Source organism: Oryzias melastigma, linkage group LG6, assembly GCF_002922805.2.
Source record: "Oryzias melastigma strain HK-1 linkage group LG6, ASM292280v2, whole genome shotgun sequence".
Taxonomy (NCBI): domain Eukaryota; kingdom Metazoa; phylum Chordata; class Actinopteri; order Beloniformes; family Adrianichthyidae; genus Oryzias; species Oryzias melastigma.
In genome coordinates this window covers 27,634,055-27,657,103 of record NC_050517.1, presented here as the reverse complement: position 1 = coordinate 27,657,103, position 23,049 = coordinate 27,634,055, and the positions used below count along the sequence as shown (strand labels likewise).

The window sequence follows — 23,049 nt, the reverse complement described above, 5'->3', positions numbered from 1 at the left end:
CTTTTTGGGGCTTTTTTCATTTTTCGACGTTTTTGCAAAAATAATATGGTCCTTGCCATCAGTACCTGATGCTGCGGGCCATAAAAAACACATCAAAGACAGTTCGGCGCTGCAGGAAGGCGCAGGCCACCGTGCACTTCAAACACACACTCATAAGCACACAGAGAAAGCTTCAAACATTGGAGCATGTGCAGGAGAGCCTTATCCACATGCTGACCTTCTGAACCTGGCTGGAGGGGATGATCTGATGTGGACCCGGCCGGGTCTGCTCAGATGTCCCATCCCCTCATTGATCCATGAGCTGGGTTCTATTCTGAGTCTTCTTGTGTCACGGTGTGCATTTCATTAGAAGAACTGCTGTAAAATATAGTTGCGATAGAAACATGTTTTCTATTTTTGTAGCTAAAACAAAACCCTCTCTGATGTCACTGTAACTTTGAGAAATTTTAAATACAGCACCCTCCTCCATGGTTAGGCTAATGGTTTAATAAAACTGCTTTTTCAGTGCAATAAAGCTGATGTGAATAGAGTTTGAATTGACAATATTGAATAAAGATATTTGTTTTATTTGAACAAACTAGGATTCTTAAGTTTTGTGTGTCGTTTCAGGGATTCTAGAGTTGTACATGAAAGTTTTAGGAACACAGTTTTACTTTCACACTCTTAAAGACTACAGTTACAAGAAAAGTATGCGAACCCTTTGGGAGAACCTCTATTTCTCTACAAAATGTAAATATGATGTTTCTTTTTTTATTCCAATTTAAATCACAACAATGGAGAAAAAAATGCCACCCTAAATCACACCAATTTATGTTTTTGTGTTTTTATTGATCACTATCGTCTGTCCAGTTTATGCATAAAACAAAGTAATTCTGAAAGGTTCACATATTTCCCTGTGCAGCTGTGTATTTATATATATATGTTGTTTTCAAAGATAAACAGCGAACTCCACTTTTTGTGTATTCAGACTGAAAATATGTTCTGGATTATCAGGGGAAACAAGCTGGTTCACTTGAAGGTTTGACCTGTACAGATACTGCAGGTCATAAAGAGCCACAAGTTTAGGGAAGCACAGGAGTCTCTTGCAACTCCAAAGACGCACAGGTGTTGTCACCTCAAGGGACGTCATGAAAGTGGAGCGTACCATTGCCGTGCGTGTAGTAAGTGTATCTTGAAGTATCACAAGTGATCAACTCCAAGTTACCTACTGTTGATAGAAAGAACCCGTTAAAGAAGGTTCCTTCTACTTGTGGATCTATGGGGTGGACAGTAGCCAAGACCAAAACAGTAGTGAGACTAATTTACTTTCTCAGCACTGTCCCTCTTTTCTTCTTCAAACCACACTCAGGTGCTCACAGGCGGCTTGTTCTCCTCCTTAACGAGCAGAGGGAGCTTTGTCTTCACCAGGGCGTTGCATCAAACCCCCCCATGCATACACACACACATTAACCCATGAGAGCAACTGGCCCGTTTCCACAACAGCAGGCACCAACCTGTCTGCCCGCTCCCCTTCATCTCATCCCTCCTTTCACTCCATCTTCTTCTAATCTTCCACCCTCTCTGCCTTCGAGAGTCTATCGAGACCCTGAGTGTTTTCCTGACGTCAATAGAAGTGTTGCAGCTGCGTCTTTCATTTCCATCTCTGTTCTCTTACCGTTTGTTAGAAACTGAAACTGTGATGAGAGCCCCACTTCAAAAAAGAAAAAAACTAAACTGTTGAGCTGTAGCTTTAATGCATTTCCTGGAAAGTGCAGAGGACATAAAGGAACACGTTTAACTTGTGCAGAATGTCCAGCTGAGGACTGCCACTGAACATTGAAAGCATGCATAAACAGAATGCAAAGCCACCAGCTTTGTGTGAATGCACTGAAGCAATTATTGTACCGAGAATGGAGCTGAGAGCGGGTCAGTCCATCAGCAGAGCAGGCTCGCTTCGGGCGGACTCTTAAGATCCGCTGATGCTTTCAGAGACGGAACTAAAGGAAGAAGCTCCCCAGGAAAACTGCCTCTAAGGTCACGTTTTCTTTACATAAAACAGGAAAACATTTCATGTAAAGGTAACCTGACATGCACAGCTCAAGACAAAACTGTGAACTAGAAAAAAATAAGCTGAAAAAAGACCAACGCTGGAACGCCACCAAGAAAAAAGGAGACAGGCAAACTGTGCTATTTCTGCTATTAGAGAGATTTCTCAGAAACCATTTTTATGTTATGGATACGAGCTGAAGAGGCTCCGTTTATTATCACCAACAACAGCAGTTCCAACGAACAACAAAAAAAGAGAAAAGTCTTTTCTTCTTTTATCTTAGTGTACTTTTTGGACCAAATGCACCAATTAGGTGGGCGAAGTTCAGTTTAGTCTGAACAGGAATAACAAGGTCACTGCTGTTGATTAGTTTGGAACAAATATTTTTGCCTCAATTTAGCGCTAGACTGTAGTCTTTAAAGCTGGCTAAAGGGCCTAGACAACACATTCAAATTGGCTACATCTCTCTCTGAGTCCAGTAACTTTGTTCCACCGAGGTCAGTATTTTCTCTCTCAAAATAACACGTTTAAATACAATTTGCTGGATCCGATTACTGTGTCTCAGCAGCAAATAGTTTCTATCTGCAACAAAAATGTATTTGGATTTGAGATTTCTAAGAAGAAGTTGTCCTTTTTGGTTACACACACTAACTGTTTCCATCACAAAACTTTCACAATTACACTGTTTCCAATAAATCAGAATTTCGCAAAGTTATTCAAGTCATTCAAGAATAAGGCGACAGATGTGGGCAATAAGGCTGCCACAAATGATTATTTTAATAGTCGACTGATCACTTATATTTTTTCGATTAGTCAACTAGTCTGGTCATCCATAAACTGGATATAAAATGTACATAATTGGCTTTAAACTTGAAGAGTTTAACTGAAAATAATACAGCTTCTTTCCTTCATTTGTTTCTGGCATTAAAACAAGACTTAAATCAACTGTATTCACTTCATTCTGACTTTATATAATTCCAAACTGTACGATCCTCTTCCTCGTAGCCTGGAAAGTTTGCATGTCTGCATGTCTTGCAGAAAGACTTGATCTCTATTGAGAGCAGATGTTCCCTTCTGCAGAGATATTACACTTCGATGGGATAGAGGTTGCAGGGATGCACAGAAAACATGTAGCTAATAAATTTGCTTTCTGTGTGCGCTAATGTTCCTCTTCATTGTTATCATATTCAGTCACAACGTGCTTCCTCTTCAAGTGCGCATGCATTGCTGTAGTGCTGCTGTGGAGCACAAGTGTTGCCTTGCAGATATTGCATTGGACACTTTTTAATGTTTCACACTTTCAAGCACCGTTGGCATGTTGTTATGGTGCCTGAGTCTTCTTAGAACTTCCTGTGACCCAGATTAGCACTACTGCTCATATGTGTCAAAGAGAATGGCAGGCATTGGAAAGCGTGCACAATAGTTTTGAGATTTAAAAAAGAAAGAAAAATCGACAATTAATCGACCATAGTGGACAATACTTCAATATACAGTAGATCAATTCACATTTCTGCCACGGCACTAAAGCTCATCATCATCTATCAAAGGAGACGTCGGCGTCTGAATCAGGTCATGGAGTAGCAAGCTATGTGGGAGTGGCTACAGATGAAGAGATTTTGGGAAATCGTGATTGGTGATTTTACAGAGAAGCTGGGGATCCAAGAATTCTGCATGACACACTCGACTTTTGATAAGCTGTGGGACCTCTTGTGGCGTCTAAACGTGGAATCTGGTTGTAGGTCATGTGACTCATTTAATCTGAAAAAAAGTGTTTCCATTGCAGTTTGGGGAAATATATCAATCTTTTTACACCTCAAAAATGCAACTACATGCATATAAATAAATATAAATGCAAATATAAATTCAGCTACAGTTGGCATGTAAAAATCTAAATTTTTCTAAGAGAAAAACACATTTCAACCAGTAATTACTTTGCATCATTCCTAGTTGCTGCAGGAGAACTTTCTAAATTGAACTGTCTTGTTGTCATACTCTTAATCTAAGCATTTAATTACTTATTTTTTACCATCTTCACCACTACGTCCTCATCCTCATTCCTGCATGTCAGTTAAAATATTAAAATAATGACTGTGATGTAAATAATTTTACTCTTCCAAACTATCAGCTAGTGCTGCAGCCAGTGACTCTGCCCCTCCCACAGACAGCTGGCTTAGAGCACTCACAGCTGCAGGTACAGGACAGAGGAGTTCAGTCTTTCATTAAGATGTTTTTCATTTTATTATCAAGCGGATATCCAAGACCTAATTAATAACATATTTAATTCCTCTTATTGAGTTTTTATGGCCAAAAAATATTATAACTAAAGGAAAATAATGTATACAGTTTCACTTTTCTTTGGGGGGGTATGACAGATCCTCAGATAAAGCCTGTAAAAACTATTTTTGTGTTGATGTTTGAGTGAAAACTGCTGCAGGATCCACACAGCAGTGACCCGACAGGCTATTTCCATCCCGCGCTCAAACTGTGCGTGCGCGCGGCGTGCATGTGTGTCAGCGTATGTGTCACACCACCCTTGGACACGAGCTTGAGGAATGTGTTGAGAGCAAGGCGAAACACCGGGTTGCCACAGCAACAAGCGAAGGCCGGGAAACAGATTGGGCCGGGTGGGCGGGGTGTCATCAGCGTGGTTCAAACGCAGCTCACCGCGTCCCTCTGTCATATTCTCTCCTCTCTCTTTTGAATTATCTGCGTCCCGTCCTTCTCCCCCCATCGTGCTACTTTCACATGAACCCCCACATTTCCCATCTTCAGTTTTTGATTTCATAGTGACAGCTTTGGAAGTTTGACATTTTTCTGCTCATTCTGATCTATTCCCATCAATGTCTGTCATTTTAAACCATATTGTAGGTAATCACCACGCTACATGAACTTATACGTCATTTCACTAATTCTTCAGCCATCACTGAAGAACAATTAAAAAAAAAGATCTGATGATAACCAGAGTGACTTTCATGGAAAAAGTTGGAAAATATAGGATAAAAAGGTTCCACCGTGAAACCAAAATGGTGTATCTTTTTGAGGTGTCAAAAGGAAATATTTGGTTGGAAATATTGAAAACTGTTCACAAATTCTTTCTGCTACTGAACAGCTGCTGCATTAAGAATGAATTCAACCGTGTGTGACTTCGATTTAATTTTGTTTGTTATAATTCAACTAGCTGAACATAAGCAGATTTTCAACAAAAAGATGGCTTCTTGTTATTATAAACAGATGCAAATGGCCAACAATTTTACGTTTATGTTCATTTTGTCTAAATTCTTTCTTTGATTTTAACTTTTTATTGTAGATTTGTAAGCTTTTTAGTTTGTTTTTTAAAATGAAATATTTCCAAAGGAGAGAGCAAGGCAATTTAGTCAAAAATATAGAATTTCTTGATCAGTATTTTGAACCTTTTTAACCAAAAACATCCAAATAAACACAATAACTGTGTTCAACCTTTGACCGATCGGACTCCAACTGATTCATTTTTCAAAAGGGCTTCAGTCTTAAAGTTAAAAAATGCTCCTTGAAGGTTTCCTAAAGCTGCAGATTAAGGATATTTCCATAAAATATGTTGGGAATTAAACATTAAAGGACAGTTTTTCATCCATTCTTTATCGTCACATAATGTTGTGTTAAAGTAGGGTTGATGGATTTGATAGTCAGAAAATATATCACTTCAATTCTATAATCCAGGTCAAAGTTTTCAGGGTTTTTTTTAAAGGAACAATCCTCATTTATTGTTAAGTTTGAAACTAAAACTAAATCTGTAATGATAGCATTAAGATACATTTAAAATAAAATTTTCACTTTTGACATGTGATTTTCTTTAGATAATTATTGTTTTCCAATCTAAACTGCATTAAAGCTGCTTTATTAGGAGTCCAGGTTGCTGTACACAGACACATAAAATCACACCACAGCTGTGAGTTGCAGGAAGTTTCTTGCTCCATCTAATCTCCTGCTATAGCAAACACAAGAATATACTTTCTGGATGCAGCAAAGAAAAAACTTTTATATTTAATGAACTTTCAGTAGACGGAACAGAAAAGGCAAATGTTGTAACTGAGGTCCGATAGCCCCAACATCTCCAATCAACTTCACTTCCATAATTCTTTCTCAGCAGAAACTGATGTTGTTCTTGGGATCAGACTCATAATCCCCCAATTAGTGTATCACATGTTGAACTTTTGTGCTTTGTGATTCAGAGTACTTGGAGCAGGACTAACTTAGATTGGCATGAAGAAATGTTACACAACTGCTTTTGATGGGAGAGGGGAGTCCAGCAAAAAGAAATACAGTCATTCATGTGGATAGTAAAAATATATACTTAAAAGTAAAGGTTGTCTTGACATGCACGGTCAGTCAAAACTCTGTTATTACTTTGCCGTTTTGTCCTTCATGTGCTGCTGTGTCACATTTCATTTCACTGATTAATAAACTTTCACAATAAAGACCTCTCTCAGCTTCTTTTTTTTACTTACTGAACTAATCATAAAAAAGACCCACAAATAAGCCCTGTTCTTAAAAAGTGATATATTGTTAAAACGCCCAGCGACAGCTTAATTTGATGATAATTCATTTAGTCACTTCAGAATCATCAATACAACCATGGGCATTCTACATTTCAAAATAAAAGCTTCCAAAGAAAAGCAGGGTTATTAATAAAGCCGAGGGCAGCACAGAACAGCCTGTAATCACACTGCGGCCTGACCCAGAAGGAGGAACATAATAGAAAACAGGCTACAAAAAAACAATGTGGAAATATATGTCACTATTTAAAGCTGATAGCAAACGACAACAACAAAAAATAATAAAAAGTACCTTAAAGTAGGGTAAAAAATATATAAGAACGTTGAAACTACATAGAAAAATGTTATGAATAAAATGATAAATTTTAAGGTAAATTAGCCCCAAAAAAGTGGGAAAATCCTGCTGAATGATACAACACTAAAAATGCTAAGTGACACAAATACTGCTAAATTGAATTCCGCTGACACTAACGCACTACATGATAAAGTGCTGTGACCTCAAGTAGCATAAGATGTGTGACACAACTGAATAGAAGCCAAATGATACAAAAAAATTCTAAAACACGTGCACAATTATATTAAACTCTAAAAGAATCCAAAGTAGTAGCATGTCTATCCTCAGATTCAAACCTTGAGAAAGTTATAGAGTAGAAAGTTTGAGGGAGTGGTTCAACACCTAATCATACAGACAAAAGATAAAATGGTAACACTGGGAAAAAAGAAAATAAAAGCTTGTCTACATGAAAACATTCATGAGCTGCTCTGACCTTGCGCTCTTTGTCTCCGTACTCTAGGCCCAGCGTGTCCATGGCACGAACAATGGCCGCCAGAGACTGGATGGTGTTGCTGTAAACGACGGGCTTGTACTGCTTTACATCGTCGCCGGAGAAGCCGTCCTCGTGGATGATCCTGCGCACACAGGGACACCGAGTCAGACAGGGAATGGGAGCACAGATGTGGAGGCACACAGAAAAACAATATTGGCAATAATCTTGACAGCTGTAATGCACTTTATTTTCAGATGACCTTCAAACACACTTAAGGTGCCGAAGCAGAACACAGACGAATGAACATGCAATGAAAGGGAGAGCAGACGGATAGGAGAAAGCGTAAATGAACTGGCCTCTCACAGCAATTTATTCAGAAAGTGCTACAGATTTGTGGAAGACGATGGGTTTTTAAACGAGCCTCGGATGTGCATATGGACTTGACGGAGCACATTTCTGGTGAAATTGCATTTGCTAGCTGAGAGCCCCATCGACTGAAAGCTCGAAGCCACACTGTGGATGAACCGACAGGTGGAGTGAGGAGGATGGAGGCAGAGGAAGAGTATGGGAGGTGTGGAAAGACTCAGAAATTCTGAGGTGGAGCCATGACATGGGGAGACTCAAAGGTAAAAAGCAATAGTTGAAGTTAAACACCAAGACAAACCGATTTAGTCAGCCACCAATTGTGCACGTTCTCCCACTTGAAAAGATGAGAGAGGCCTGTAATTTTCATCACATGTATATCTCAACTATGAAAGACAAAATGAGAAAAAAAATCCAGAAAACCCCATTGTCAGATTTTTAAAGAATTTATTTGCAAATTATGGGGGAAAGTAAGTATTTTGTCACCTACAAACCAGCAACTCACAGACCTGTAACTTCTTCTGCAAGAGGATCCTCTGTCCTCCACTCGTTATCTGTATTAATGACACCTGTTTGAACTCGTTATCTATGTAAAAGAAACCTGTCCACAACCGCAAACAGTCACACTCCAAACTCCACTATGGCCAAAGAGCTGTCAAAGGACCCATTTGTTGACCAGCACCAGGCTGGGAATACTGAATCTACAATAGAAATCAACCGTGGTAGCAATTATTAGGAAATGGAAGACATACAAGACCACTTATAATCTCCCTGGATCTGGGGATATCTGCAAGATCTTCATCCCGTGGGGTCATAAGGATCACAAGAATGGTGAGAAAAAATTCTAGAACCACATGGGGGGACCTAGTGAATGACCTAGGACCAATGTAACAAAGTCTAACATCAGTTACACACCATGCATGCCACCAGCAACTGAAATCCTGCAGTTTCATTATTTTATGCACTTTTTTCTCTGACAACCTACATCACTACACCAACTTTAGATGTTATTTTGTTGGAGCTGAGACTTTAAAGCCACGTTGGCACAGAAGTGGATGGATGGTATCCACTTCTGATTGGTCAGACTGATGACGTTGTGATGAAGCTTCAAAGCATGATTGTTGGAGACAGTTTAAGGGGTCTAAGTTTTCCAAAAACAGAGCTATCTGCTACAGTTGTGGCTGAATCGTAGTTCTGTCATTTTATCAAAATGTTTTGATAGTAAACACAAAGACGAAAGTGTATAATGATCTTTCATATTCCTCACTACTCAGTATTATATCTGGGCCTTTTTTGGAAGAACACATAGATAATATCCCGGCAATGGTAAATGCTTTTAGATCAGTGAAAATTAGTAATTTCCCATGGCACACACGACTGTCTCACACGGCAACACTGATCTATCACATGAGCAGAATCAGGCGTTGTACATAAAGCTGACATAATATCAAACCTAATCCTGTGAACATCTCAATATTTTTGTTTCTTCTATTACTCAGATGATAGGAATATGTAGTTGAATACATTGTAATCCATTAAATGCCAATCTAACAGAAGTGTTGCTAAACCACAGGGAACCAAGTTTGAGTGATGTTGTTCAGGAAGAAGTTACAGCAGCTTGTTTGGTTTTTGTTTGTTTGTTTTTTTCCTAAAGGGTGAATACACTGAAACACAGACGGTCTCAAACAACACAAAAACCCAGAGAGGAGCGGTTCGTAACCAGTGGGCGAAGCTGACATTTGGACACACAATGCTTGCAGGAGACCGTTTTTCAAATGCCAAAATGCCTTTGACTGCAGATAACACAAGGACACACGGGAAGACAGACAGTTCAACAGGCAGACAGACAGACACTTGTATAAACAGACGACCGACAGACAGAAAGACAGACAGGTAAACAGGCAGACGGCGGGCGGCGCTGAGAGCAAAGGCACGGGACTGTCTGATGAAATCACATCGAAGTTTGGGGAACATTGTGAGGCAACCCAGGCAGACAACATGACCCACACATGAACTGATGAGGGTGAGGCCTGGTGCATGGAGAAGATCAAAGTCAGGGGGTAAATCTCCCCCTGATTATTTTAATGCCTGTGGAGTCCAACCAGCAGGTTTCCAGCTACGATGATGGGTGAAACACCTTCATGTCACCTTTATGACCAATCCTCATCATTTGGGCATCCCCCCCGACTATGAGCTCATTAATCCAAAGACAAAACAACATCTAATTACAGCTTATTAGGTTTTTTATATAAAAAGAAATACAGACAATTAAAACTAATAATAAACTTTGAATCTGGCACATGTCATTTAAAAAAAAAAAAACTGGACTACTCCAAAAATAGTCTCCACCACTGTCTATCCACTATGAAAGGACATATAATTGAATTCTATTTTCTAATCACAAGGTCTGCAGTTGGGTTCTGGTCACATGACACAAAAATAAAGAAGAATGACCAGTAACCAGAGTGTCAATCTGATTTCTTGAATCATAATCTATGATTAGATTGGCCTCAGCATCAACATCTGAAACTATTTTTGGATCCCAACTATCGGCACATCAAATAAGTGAATTATCACCCGAGAGTTCATAGAGAAACTTTGGCCAAAACCCGATTTCTGTTTGCAATACCTGGTGTTGGATCCCCTCCCACGCATAACTAAGCAAGGTTTCCTTAACCCAGAGGTGTAATGTCACTGAGATGGCGCTTAGGCATGTGGATAACCTTCAGAACATTGTCTTGGAAGTTCTTTCATGATTACATTCGGGACCACATATTTTTTTTTTTTTTACTTAAACTGTCACTTTATGTCTATAACCCTTCCGCTCTCTTTGGGGTCCAGATGACTTCAACCACATATTGATATGTGATTTCTTCCATGACAAAGGTGGACAGGATTTTATGTCTGTCATGGACATTAGTGAAACTCAAAAATCAAAGATAAAAAAAAGTTCAGCGCACTGTCTTGGGGGGTCCAGATGACCCCACTTTTAATGTAAACAAACTAAGGAGAGCGGAAGGGTTAAGCCTTGTGCTCTTTTATGGGTTCCACATGACCCTACCTTACATTGATGTGTTATCCCTCCCATGACAAAAGTGGACAAGATTTTATGTCTGTCACAGACACCAGTGAAGATAAAAAAATCCTTGGAAAAAAAGTTCAGCTCGCTGTCTTGTGAGGTCCAGATGACCCCACTTTTAATGTAAACATGCTCTGGTAGCACAAGGGTTAACAAGATGGAAGGAGCAAAAGCCTCTAGGTAAGTGACAGACCAGAGTACAGACTGTATATGAGAACTGGACTCAGCAGGTGTGATGCCACCCACTAAAAATGGCTTCTTTTTGGCTCCAACCAAAGGAAGTCAATTCAGTCGCCACTTCTCCCAATATGAACGCCGCCATGTTGTAGCCAGACGACATTGGTAAGCTGTGTCGGTCTGAGTCAACATTTCTATGGGAACCACTCTCGCCAATCAGGAGTGTGCTTATTGGAAGTTCCCATCTCTACCACTTTAAAGTGGGCAACACAAAATGTTTCGATCAAACATTTCAAACATTGAATGTGGGGGCCAGCAGGCGTTTAACGAGGCCTCTGATTGGTCAGTTTATAACTTAAATAACTTGCACTACAGAAAAAATATGAAAACATTTTGGATTATCAAAACAAGTTATTAGAACAAGAATGGTTACTCTGACAAATAGAATGACTGAGCAATGGATTTTGGCTTCTTGGAGCCAGCAAGTACTTCCTGTTTGGAACACCAGAGAGGCGGGTCACTCAGTCCAGTTGTCTTATACAGTCAATAGTTCTGACAGACACATTGTTTTAAATATTTACAGCCACAAGATAGGAGTTGGCAGGACTGGCATATGAGGACACTTACTAAAGTGTGGGTCCTTGGATAAAAGCCTTCACACTACTGCCCACCTATATACCTACAAAGTGGTCTCACATCAGCAGCTTTTGCTGGTGTGTAGCGCATGCTTCTGTTTTACTGCATGCACTTCACTGCAGTAAATGGTAAGCTTCAAAGAGAAAGCATTTTTGCTGCAGGTGTAAAAGCAAATGATTATGTTTGTGTAGTTTGAACAAATTCTTTACAACAGAAAACAAAATGTACATATTAATGTTTAAACGTGTGTTTTGTTCAGAGAAAAAAACATTTCTTTTTACTTTTTGTTATGACTATCCTAGAATGCGTTTAGCGCTCTTATTCAGATGGAGGATTATGTTTCTAAATATTCTGAGTTCTGGATTAGATGGTTAAGCCAGAATTCTTTAAGATTATCCACTAAAATGGTTCCTTTGTTCCACATCAGCATTTTTTCACATTAGCTTTGATCCTGAGACATCCACCAACAGAAGCTGTTTTTGGATGACATTTTACGACAAACGTCCCCATTTAATGCCACCCGTCTTGTGTCTGTGCTGAATGAAAGAGACAGTATTCATCTCAAAAACTGCAGCAAAGGTGTTTGCTATTGTTTTTTACTAGATGTTGTGAATCTTAAGCCTTAGTCATGTGCAGGTTTTGGGGATGTCTGGGCACATGGAGGATTTAGGTAGCGAATAGCGGTCGCATTTTAAAGGAATCCCAGGTTATTGTCACTACCACAATGTTATAGTCACTAGTGCAACTATGAAGTGACCATTGAAACATGGGTTATTTTATAAATTAAAACATCTTTTAAAATCAATCTTGCATTATGATAGCTGTTTATTGTAGATATAAAAAGAAAGTTTGAGACCAATATGATCAAATGTAAAGATAATATAAGAAATCCTCAAAAAATAAATCTAAAATTGGGCTAATTTTCCTCATTGATAGTAAAAGTGAACTCTCCCACATGGTCTGCTGTTGAACCCAACATTACACAGCTGACCGAGCTTCTTTATTAGCGCAGAAAGAGATGAGAACCAGGAGTAAAATATGGAAAAAGTGCCCTGCGGCAAAAGTTACCAGAGGTGTTGCTGATTTGTGTGTTTGTTTCAGGCTGGAGTGCTGACGTGGGCTTTCATACTCCAGGACCTTTTCTCATTACCCACTCTGTTCTGTTAACCGACACTGTCATGTGTGTGTGTGCGATTTCATGTCGCTTTGGCACAATCTGCACACTGACCTGAAACATAGTTTAGTTTCACACCGAGTCAGACAGATGGACGAAGGGACGAGCATATGCTCATTTTCTGCGCTGCATTATTCCTTGATTTCGTTACCCGGCTGCATTTCAGCGGCGGAAAAGCAGGTGCCGAGTGGAACGGCACTTGACAGACGGCGATCAATCACAGGGCTGTTACTTGTAGCATTTAGCTTCTGGAAATGTGGTTTCACTCTACATAGAGTGATGAGTAAAGCTCTGCTTCACATCAGCCACAGATTAACGGCTCTCAGCATTTAAAGAACCACAAAGGGAACAACGTTCCAGTAACAGGAAGCAAACGTGCACAACACGTGCTGCATGACACAAGACATCAGAGTGTGACTCTTGATTGGCTGCTCTAACTCTTTCACATTGAGATGGTGCCACAGATTGTGTCCAAAGGGCACACGTATGGGTTGGTCTCTTAAGACACAATAAAACTGCCCTCGTCAATGCACGTTCAAGCGGATACTTCCAATGAAAAATCTATGTAGATGTTCGGAAACGCCTAGTTCGGGGTTCCATGTTCAAACGCTTGGAATCATAAGTAGCTACGCATGTTTGTACAACTGTTTTCAGGCTCTTCGTACAAAATGTGCCCATTGTAGGAAATGAGCCTGACAACGTCTGCCTTATTTTTTTTTCTCAAATAAAGATAAATCAACACCACTCAACTAAAATGATGGCAATCTATATACACCATTCCAAGGATGCAAGCAATGAGCCGAACTGCTTCTGTTTCATTTTCAAATTATGAGATTTTCAGAGCTGCAACATTTTTGCACCTAGTCTCTTCCAAAAATTGGTTGCAGACAAAAAGAAAAAGAAGAAGCCCCTCCCTGCTTGTACAGTGTGAACACCATTGACAAAACAAGCAATGTGTGTAGCTTAAATGGTAACCAAACAGTTTTCTGGCAGTTTAATTGAACAAATATTTAAAAGACAGTCAAACAAATGAAAATCAAGATTTATAAAATACAAACTAAAGTTTTGGGTTCCTTCAGCATTTTTTCAGCACAAGCAGAACTGTTCCAGTCTCTTCAAACAACCAACTGAGCTGGACTTCAGTGACATTCACGTCTGTTGGGTGGAGAAACCCTCCATTTACAAACCCCAGAAAGTAAAAAGTGTCAGTGAACAACTCATACGACTCATCTCATAAAACCCTGTTTTATTTTTATCTCTGTTGAGGCAGGGTAAAAGTCCCGTAGATTAGGAGGTAAAGATGAAAACGATGATAGCAAACGGCTACTACTGGTTAAAAACCCTTAAAGACCGGTGCTGTTTCCGGCGACAGCAAAAGACACGGATACGACTGTAACTCTTCGACGGTGTAAGTGTTGCATATCAGTGAAAAACAGCTTTTTTCAGCTTCAGAATCCGTTGGATTTACTTAATTGAGTAAACAGTTGAAACAAGTTCCGGCGACTCTATAGGACATTGTGGCCAAAATTTCTGAATTACTACTTGTTGTTTAAATAAAGACAGACACAAATGCAAATGAATCTTGTCAAATGTCAGGGAAGACTCCAGCTGTTTAAATACGAGTCTGTTTACATCTAACTGTACATTATATAAGTAAGCTGAAACAAATCAATCCAGAAACTACTGTATGTAATACTTGCTTTAACCCTTCACATAATGGTAGTAATGTCTGCTCTCCAGGGAAAACACAAGAGCTTTGGATATGCAAATCTACCACCTCCTCATCCTCCAGTTTATTCCTGCAATGCTGTGAAAAGTCCTGATCTGTCTTACTGGAAATTAGTGCACCCAGTGGTGCAACAACTATCTGACAGATTCAAAAGCTGACAGGCATGGGACAACTATAGCATTCTGTCTTCCAGTAGGCGTTCCACTTAGATTGAGAGGTCAGGGGAACGCTAACAAATGTCTGAAACTTGCTCAGGACTGGGAAAAAAAAACAAAGAAAAATCTGCTAGTTTCATTAGTATTCTGACCAACACTATTGATAAGTGCCTTCATTTCCTCATTAAACTGCTTTTAGGCACAACATTCCAACATTTTCCAATCAAAACCTTCAGTCAAGCATCAGTGGGCAGCTGTGGTACAGAGGTAGAGCGGTCAACCTCTCATTGGAAGATCACAGGTTCAGTTCTCACCTTGTACACCCATGTGTCGAAGTGTCATTAGGCAAGACACTGAACAACACATTGCTCCTGGTGATTATAGAATGGCACCAATAAAAGGCAGCAAAGCCTTACATTATGGGTGAATGGGACTGTGACCATCGAGGGTTTGGGGCATTCAGAGAAGCAAATAATATAAATATTCTTCATTTTTACCATTTACAAAAAAAAAATCGTACAAACTAAAACTTAGAGACAAAAACAAACAGGGTAAAAAATGAATACTAAAAGTTATCTATAATAACTGTATTAGCAAGAGTCTGGAGATACAATACATATTGTGATACGCATCTCACAATATGATACTTATCACAATATATCCAGAGACTGTACCTTGTTCTTAAAGGGAACCATCAACATTGTCTGATTCCTTAACAGTATAAGAAAAAAAAGGAGGAGGAGCCTAATTATTCTTCCAACAAGGAAGAAGTCATTACAAATACACAAATAAACGCAAACATCTCAAACACATCCAGTCTGCCTTCCCTTCATGTCTCCATTATCCTCCACACTCGTGTTTTTATCTCCACACCTACTCATGTATACGCACACAAACACACAGCCTACACAGCAGCCTGTGTGTGCAATTAGGTCTTTATCTCTTTCCTGCTCTCTGGCACTCTTTGTCCCAACACACACAAAAGCATGTGATTGGTTCTTTTATCGCTGGGCTGCGTTCACCCTGTGCTTTCCATCGATGGAGTTCTTGGTCGTGACAAAGTGCACATTGACAGACGCCTGTCAGCCAAGCCCAGACTGGCATGTGCACGTCTGTGTGTATTGTGATTATAGAAGAAGCGAGAAAGAGCGTGAAACGGGAGGAAGATAATCAGAAGAAAGGAAGCTATAAATAACACAAACAGGCCGACAGCAGAATGGAAGCATCAGCTGCTCAACTTGTCTTCACACCTTGAGGTCGAGCTGCAGTATCCTGGACATGCACACTCTCACAAACACTCATCTGCGACCTCCATTTGCCACATTTTTCCTCCAATAACATTTCACCCTCGTCTTAAGACGTGAATCAGCAGGATTCGTGGATAATGCTGAAGTCGTGTTCAGCTTTTCGCTTGCACATACATTAAAGAAAATTGGAACTTTACGCAGTCCAAGAATGGCAGAAAAGCCGCATTTTTCATTACAGATGATGGCCCCTGTCCAGGCGAGTGTCCACATCTCTGATATATAGTTTTTCACCCTAAAGTAGTGCAAAACACAGTTCAATCTTCAAATAGGACCTACGTAACATGATATATTTTCCATTTTAAAAAATAAAAGATGGATCAAAATGAAAAACATTTCAAGTTTCCACTTTACTTGTAAAATGGGGCTCATCACAAAAGGTCAAAGGTCATGTTCATACATTAAAGACACAAATGTGTTACTTTTCTGGCTAATTTGACCTTGTGGTAATATGATTTCCATGGCAACACCACAGTAAGTCATACTCCACCAAATGAGTTGCTGGGAGCCCAAAGAAAACCCAGCCAGAACTTTGAAAGCCCAGCAGGGTCCTCTGTCAACTTTAATCAAATTTTCTTTCTGTCAAATACACTGAATTGACATAACAATGCAGGCTGCAACAATTTGACTTTTTCCTCTGCTTTGAGGGGTTTGGTCATAATAAATATTAATATTTTTCCAGAATAAAAGCGCAGCTCAGTTGAGTTGTTTTTAAGCTGCCCAGTCTGAGGTAAACCATTAACTGGACTTGCTTTGCACAGCATTTATGGACTCTGTAAGGTATAATGAGGTTTATAGTTCAGCAGCCCTGGTAACCCTCTGTCACATCATTGGAAAAAGCCGCTGCTGCTTTAGGTGTCATGAAGGATTGCTAGCATTTTATGGAAGTTTGTTTCCACCATGACACTGTGGTGAAATAATTAAAGTCTCATTTAGTAAAATAGACAAACACTTGTCCAGTTAAAAGCAACAAACAGAGATTTTTGAGGAGCAAGGTCATCTCTATTCTTTGGAGGCATCCCCGTTTCCTCATGAGGTGAGGGAGGGTTGTTTTTTTACGGTTTGTTAAGCAGCATTATGCAGCTGTTCCACATGATGAACTGAATCCTGGGAAATGTTTCTGAACCAAAGTGCTTTTATGTGTTTGTTTCTAGGAAATTCAGCGACTCAGTTTGCTTTCTTTCTCTTTGTTTTTTTAGAATCTGCTGCAATTGATAATGATTTGTAAACTGGGTTCTATTATAGACCTCATCAATAATGTTCATTTCTTTAGGAAATTTTAATAGTGGCCTTCATGGTTGGTTTAACAAATGTAAAAGACCATCTGCACTTTGGTGCAGACCAAAGAAGAGGCTCTCATCCACCTTAAAAAAATAGTTTAATTTAATTGCATAGTCGTGTTCAGGAACCTTTTGATGGCTAAACCCCCAACCCAATGCTGAGTGCCCAGCAGACAGGCACTGGGTCCATTTTTAGAGTCGTTGGTATGACTCGGTCTGGATTTGAACTCACGACCTTCCAGTCAGGGTGGACACTCTACCACAAGGCCACTGGGTTTTAAATGACATCTAAAATCTAAAACAAAGGGGGGAAAAAACATGATTCATAGTTTAGAATCTAAATTGAAGATAAGCGGAAATCGTTAAATGTTAAACTGGTCACAATGTATCAAATTTAAGAAGAATTAATAAGATAAACCAAATGTAAAACTGTAAAATGAAATGGATCAAACCAGAATTTTGACCTTTTAAAGTTCATTTGCTCACTAAACTAATTTCGCCATATATAATAACTTCAGACAGAAATTATACTCAATTTAAAATAAAAATAAAATACATATTTGATCGTGAAAACGAGGAAAGAGTAGCGACTACGTTAGCCAGCGTTGTTCGTCTTTAAGCCCCTTTCATGAAGCTGTTGTGCAAAAATGGTGCAATCAAGTTGTGTCTTTGTGCTGATGACTCAGCTCGTTTGAAGCTCTCTTGCAGCTGGTGTTTTTCAATGCATGATTAACACGCGATAAAAGAAAATAGCCAGCGCTACAGACTATTTGAATTAACTCGTTAAAAACCCAATCAAGTGGACATGTCTAGTTGTCATCCATCTTTTTTCGGCCTTGTCATCTTGCATTTGGGTTCTCCAAAACCTCAGCTGGATGTGACATCTTCCTCTCTCTGAACTACATCTCTCTTCTTCGTTCAGATCATCCCAGTCTTCCTTTTTCCTCTACAGCAGTTTAATGGCATCCACTGGGAAATTAGCACCCACAGTTGTCAAACTCAATAGAAAACTAAAGCAGAGTTTCTCCGTCCTGCGTCTTCACTGCCACTGTCCTGCATGTTTTAATGTTTTAGCCGTTTCCCTCCTCGATTCTTCTGAGGCTTCAGCAGAATAAGACCAGGACTGAACAACACCACACAGTCTGCACACATGCAATTATCAACTGTTTACATTAAGTCTGTTAAAAGTTCACTTTTGGGAAGTTCTGTGTTCTGGACCACCATCCTGGTGCCCTGAGGAAAAATAGCTTTTGAACAGCTCAACTTTTCCTTAACTGCTTCATGGGCGCGGTCCCACAGGATTAGTTTTATAAAAAAAAAAAAAATACAGACAAAAAAAATAGCTTTTTGTTTAGATCCAACTTTGCCACACAATGGTACCCTCCATGTCAGAGGAATCTTATTTTGAAAAACATTTTTCCTATGTCTTTAGATCAGTAATTTCAGAGTATTTTTTAAAAATACAGGCAGCTCTATAAACCTAGAATTATAGTGGTTACCATGGTGATTGCTAACAGAAGGTGGAGTTATTAAAGATTTGCAGCTAGATAGACGAGTGCATCATGTTTCTTCAGTATTTGAGCACATTTAACAAGAGAGATTTAAGGGAGTTTTTACATAAATTAACCCTTTAACAAAGGAGGTGTTGCCGGTGACGCTTAAACACAAAATCTTTAACATCTAGGAATCTAGGAAGACCGAAGAGGAGGTTTATGGATGCAGTGAAGGAAGTCATGAAGGTAGCTGGTGTTAGAGTAGAGGATGTAGAAGACAGGGTTAGATGGAGGAAGCTGATTCGCTGTGGCAACCCCTGAAAGTTAAAAGCCGAAAGTAAAAGATTTTGATAGTTTTGAAACCACCTCTAGCGCCGTTTCTGAGAAATTGCTTGTTTTTACTCAATGACCTCACCTCAGCAGACATTTATTCTTATCCAATCTATGGTTGTTTTTTTTTTCATCCATCATCCAAATCCATTATCAGCTTTATCCAAACGCCAAAATGAACATAAATTGTATTATTTCTATTCTGGACCTTTTATTTTTCATGTCATTGTTCTTCTTTTTATGTTTCCTTTGTCTCTCTGGGCTCTGCTGCTACTGCGAATGGGCTTCAGCTCCCAGCAGCTGCACACACATGCAAGCAGAAGCAGGCCTACAAGCCAGCAGAATAATTACAGCTCCGGATTACATCTAGGGAGACCTCATTAAATCTGTCCGCCATCATCTCTCTGCGTCTCTGTCACCTGTTATCTCTATCTGCCCCTCTTCTCTGCCAAGACCTCTTTCATTCAGCCCGGTCACTCTCTTTCCTACTTAAAGTCTTGTTCACTTCCATCTCTCCTCGCTTCTCAACTCTAATTATTTTCTCCTTTTGCAGCTCCTGCTCCTCTTCATTTTCTATCTGCAATTAAGTGTTAATTAAAAACAGTGCTGGCCCCTGTGCCTGATTTCTGCAGGGAACAACATGCATTGCACAGGTGCTGACCTAAAGGAGCTCAGCCGAGCTGCTCTACAGTAACAGACAAAAAATAATGGATTAACCTCCTCCGAAAACTCTGCATGGGTGCAGAGAAGCACGTGTGTGCATGCAACAGCTGCTGATTGCATGGGCGTTAAGATGTTATGTCACCTATGATTTTCATTTGGACTTGTGGCGGTATCATTGCAACTAATAGGAGTTTCCTGATGATGCTAAAATAATCCCTCATAACAAAAATTGTTGCTTTAAATGTAAAAATAATGACAAAAATTTGCTTAAAAATCTTCTATCACCCTAAAAAACCCTGACTTTTACTGCATGTTTTTGACTGGGCACTTTTTGGTCATTTAATGTGCTAACTAGAACTTCTTCATTTTGCACACGAGGTTATTATGACTTATTTAGGGTCATGATTTGCTGTTTGTGGACTTTTCATCTGTGGTTTGCATTAATTGAACAGAAGATAATTTGAGTATTTCACTTACACCCAATCAAGTTTGAAAAAACAAATTACTGTTTTAGATGTTGAACAGCTTTTGAAGATGTTTTGAGGTTTTTTTCTGCTAATGTGCCCGTCTATCATACTTTAAAGATGATTTATCTTTTGAATATGATGCCGTTTTTAGCCAACATTTAAAAACTGTCATTTTCTCTGACATAGTTTCTGCAGAGCGGCAGTAGTTCAACAGAAATTCGCCTCCGAGTTGTGGACGGACCCGTTGCAGCGGAGCAACACCGCTCCCCTTCCCCAACCTATTGCTCGATTACACACTCTCCCACTAGCTTACAGCCCCTCACACCCACAAGCTAACTTTACCAGTAGAACAAAAATGGCGACCAATCTTGGTGCTATCCAGCTGTACGGATGCCACCTCAGATGAGGAAAACGGAGACGTTCATGGATCTATTCACCTATAAGTGGATGAATCAGAACTGAGCAGAGCAGAAAGGTTGGGGTCCTTCCAGCATATTATTTTCTACATCACAACTAAACTCTTTCTTAAACAGCATTTTTTTATCTGGTCCTGATTCACAGCGATTTGAATAAAGAAATACTCAGAAATGAAATTTTAAGCCTCATTTTCTTTCTATACAGTTGCAGGAGGAAATATATGAAACTTTTGGAATGACTCGGTTTTATGAATAAACTGGACACACAATTGTCTTCAGTAAATACAAAAAAAAACATATTTTGTTGTTATTTAATCAAGCAATATTTTTCTTCATTGTTGTGATTTAGACGGAGATAAAAAAAAAAAACACGCACATCATTTCGTACAGAAACTGAGGTACTCCTAAAGGGTTCACATACTTTCCCTTGCAACTGTGTGTCCTCCATCATCAGAAATATGCATCAAGGACATTTTAAAAACACCAAAAACACCATTTTCATCACAGTGGCTCTTTAGACCCACTCATCCTAGGCCAGGGGTCTGCAACCTGAGGTTCCAGACCCAAACGGGGTTCTTTGACCCCCTCCATTGTGGCTCTCATGGTTCAAGAAAAATAAAAATGACTTTCTATTTTAAATTAAAATAGCCATGTAGCTTCATCAAAGCTGCACTGAAACATTTTGACAGATTATTGGAGCCTTTTACCAACAAAAATAAGTTGGAGATTAGGGTACGGCCAGAATTCATACTTAAGGAACATCTCATTATAAGGCAAATGTGCTAACGTTAAAAAAAAATTAAAGGATTTTAAGTGTTCCTTTTGGTCTAAAAAATACAGTATGGGTCACCTAGATCCAATTTGTGAATGTCTGGCCAAGATGCATCAACAATGGTAAAATAGAATGTGTTTTTTTTTTCCCGGCTGACATGACACTACCTACATTTGCTATATATATATATATATATATATATATATATATATATATATATATATATATATATAAAATCAAAAGAAAAAAAACCTTAATAAATGCCAAAATAGTCCAAAAAAAACTAGCATAATGCCAGTATAACTTTTTACTTTACTACACTCCGACTCTGTATAATATAAAGTAACGACTAATCGACTATTAAATTAGTCAACTGTTTTAATAGTCGATTAGTTGTTGATTAGTCGATTAATCGTGGCAGCTCTGATACATATATACATTATTAATGTTTAATTTATACCAAAAAAGTATGTTCGTCATAATAGCTGCAGTAGCATACAAATAAATTAGTGTTGTGTTTTTCTTAAAGGAGAGTTTGTGGAGATCCTTCTGAATTTGAATTGTAGTCAGTAAGAAATGGACCTGAATAGCTCTTTAAGTGTTAAAGGTTGCAGACCCCTGTCCTAGGTTGTTCTGGAACAGAATAAAATCCAGGTCCCCCGTTCTGATATCACAAGGATATTATCAGCCCCTGCTCTTCTCATTTAAGTAGCTTCTCAATTCAGGTTTAATCGTATTCATAAAGCACCACTTCACCTCTGAGGCTGTCACAAGAAGCTACGCAAAAGCAAAAATAAAAACATCAAACCAAGCTGTAACAATCACCATTTTTTATAACACAATAATTTCCATTTTTCAGCTCTACATATCAATAAAGCAGGGAGAGACTTTTCCCGTTTCTCTGGACTCTGTTTCACTTCATCATTTCAGACCCAGTAACAGCTTTGGAATCAGACACTGACTGTCCCTCACATTTCTGCGATCTTGGCCTCGGAAATGTTTTGCAGCTTCTTCTGGCAGGAAACACGGAGGCAGATTTTGCCAAAAGCCAAAGATCTAAGAACCAAATACAAACTGAGAGGCTATTTCTGCAGCATTTCCAAAAAAGCAAGTATGACACCAGCTTCCTGTTGGACAAAAGTGGATATTGGTGAGTAAAGCTTTCAAAAATGTTCTTTTTTCTTTGATTACTGTGAAATAATACTAGAAATGTAAGTAGTGTTGTAGGTTAAAATGAATAAAAAGTTAAACGTCAAATTTCTCTTGGAACAAGGAGAAAATTAGTAATGATCAGAGGTTAAACATTTTTGGACAATTAATCAAAAACAGGTCATAAAAAGAGGATTTTTTTTACATCATCAAAAATACAAAGGCTCAACACTAGTGTTAATATATTGTAATTTGTATTTTTATTTTGTACTTCAAAGGTTTGTTGTGTTTAGTTCAAACGCTGATTAGAAAATGTTCCCCAGTGTTACACAGATGCTGCCTCTTTAACATTGTTTGCAGGAAACAGGGTTTTTTTTACAATGTTTGGTAAAAAGAAAACATCTAATAGAATCTTCCAAAACCCCCAAAGCATCATGGGAAATTACAGGGACTACCTAATGAAGCAGTCAAGCTTGCAGCACTGACAGTCAGTGGAGGCAGAACTGTTGGCTTTCAGAGAACCCCAGAGGTTTCACC

The 23,049-nt window shown here is 39.1% G+C and overlaps 1 protein-coding gene across 2 annotated transcripts in view; it reads right to left on the bottom strand.

The window, feature by feature from the left end:
* LOC112152140 (guanine nucleotide-binding protein G(o) subunit alpha) overlaps window positions 1-23,049 on the bottom strand; it is a 117,708-nt gene that overhangs the window by 77,456 nt on the left and 17,203 nt on the right. For both annotated transcript variants that reach the window (XM_024281479.2, XM_036212505.1), the window contains exon 3: window positions 7,326-7,467. In XM_024281479.2, coding sequence (XP_024137247.1) covers window positions 7,326-7,467 — 142 coding nt within the window. The remainder of the gene's footprint in view (window positions 1-7,325; window positions 7,468-23,049) is intronic.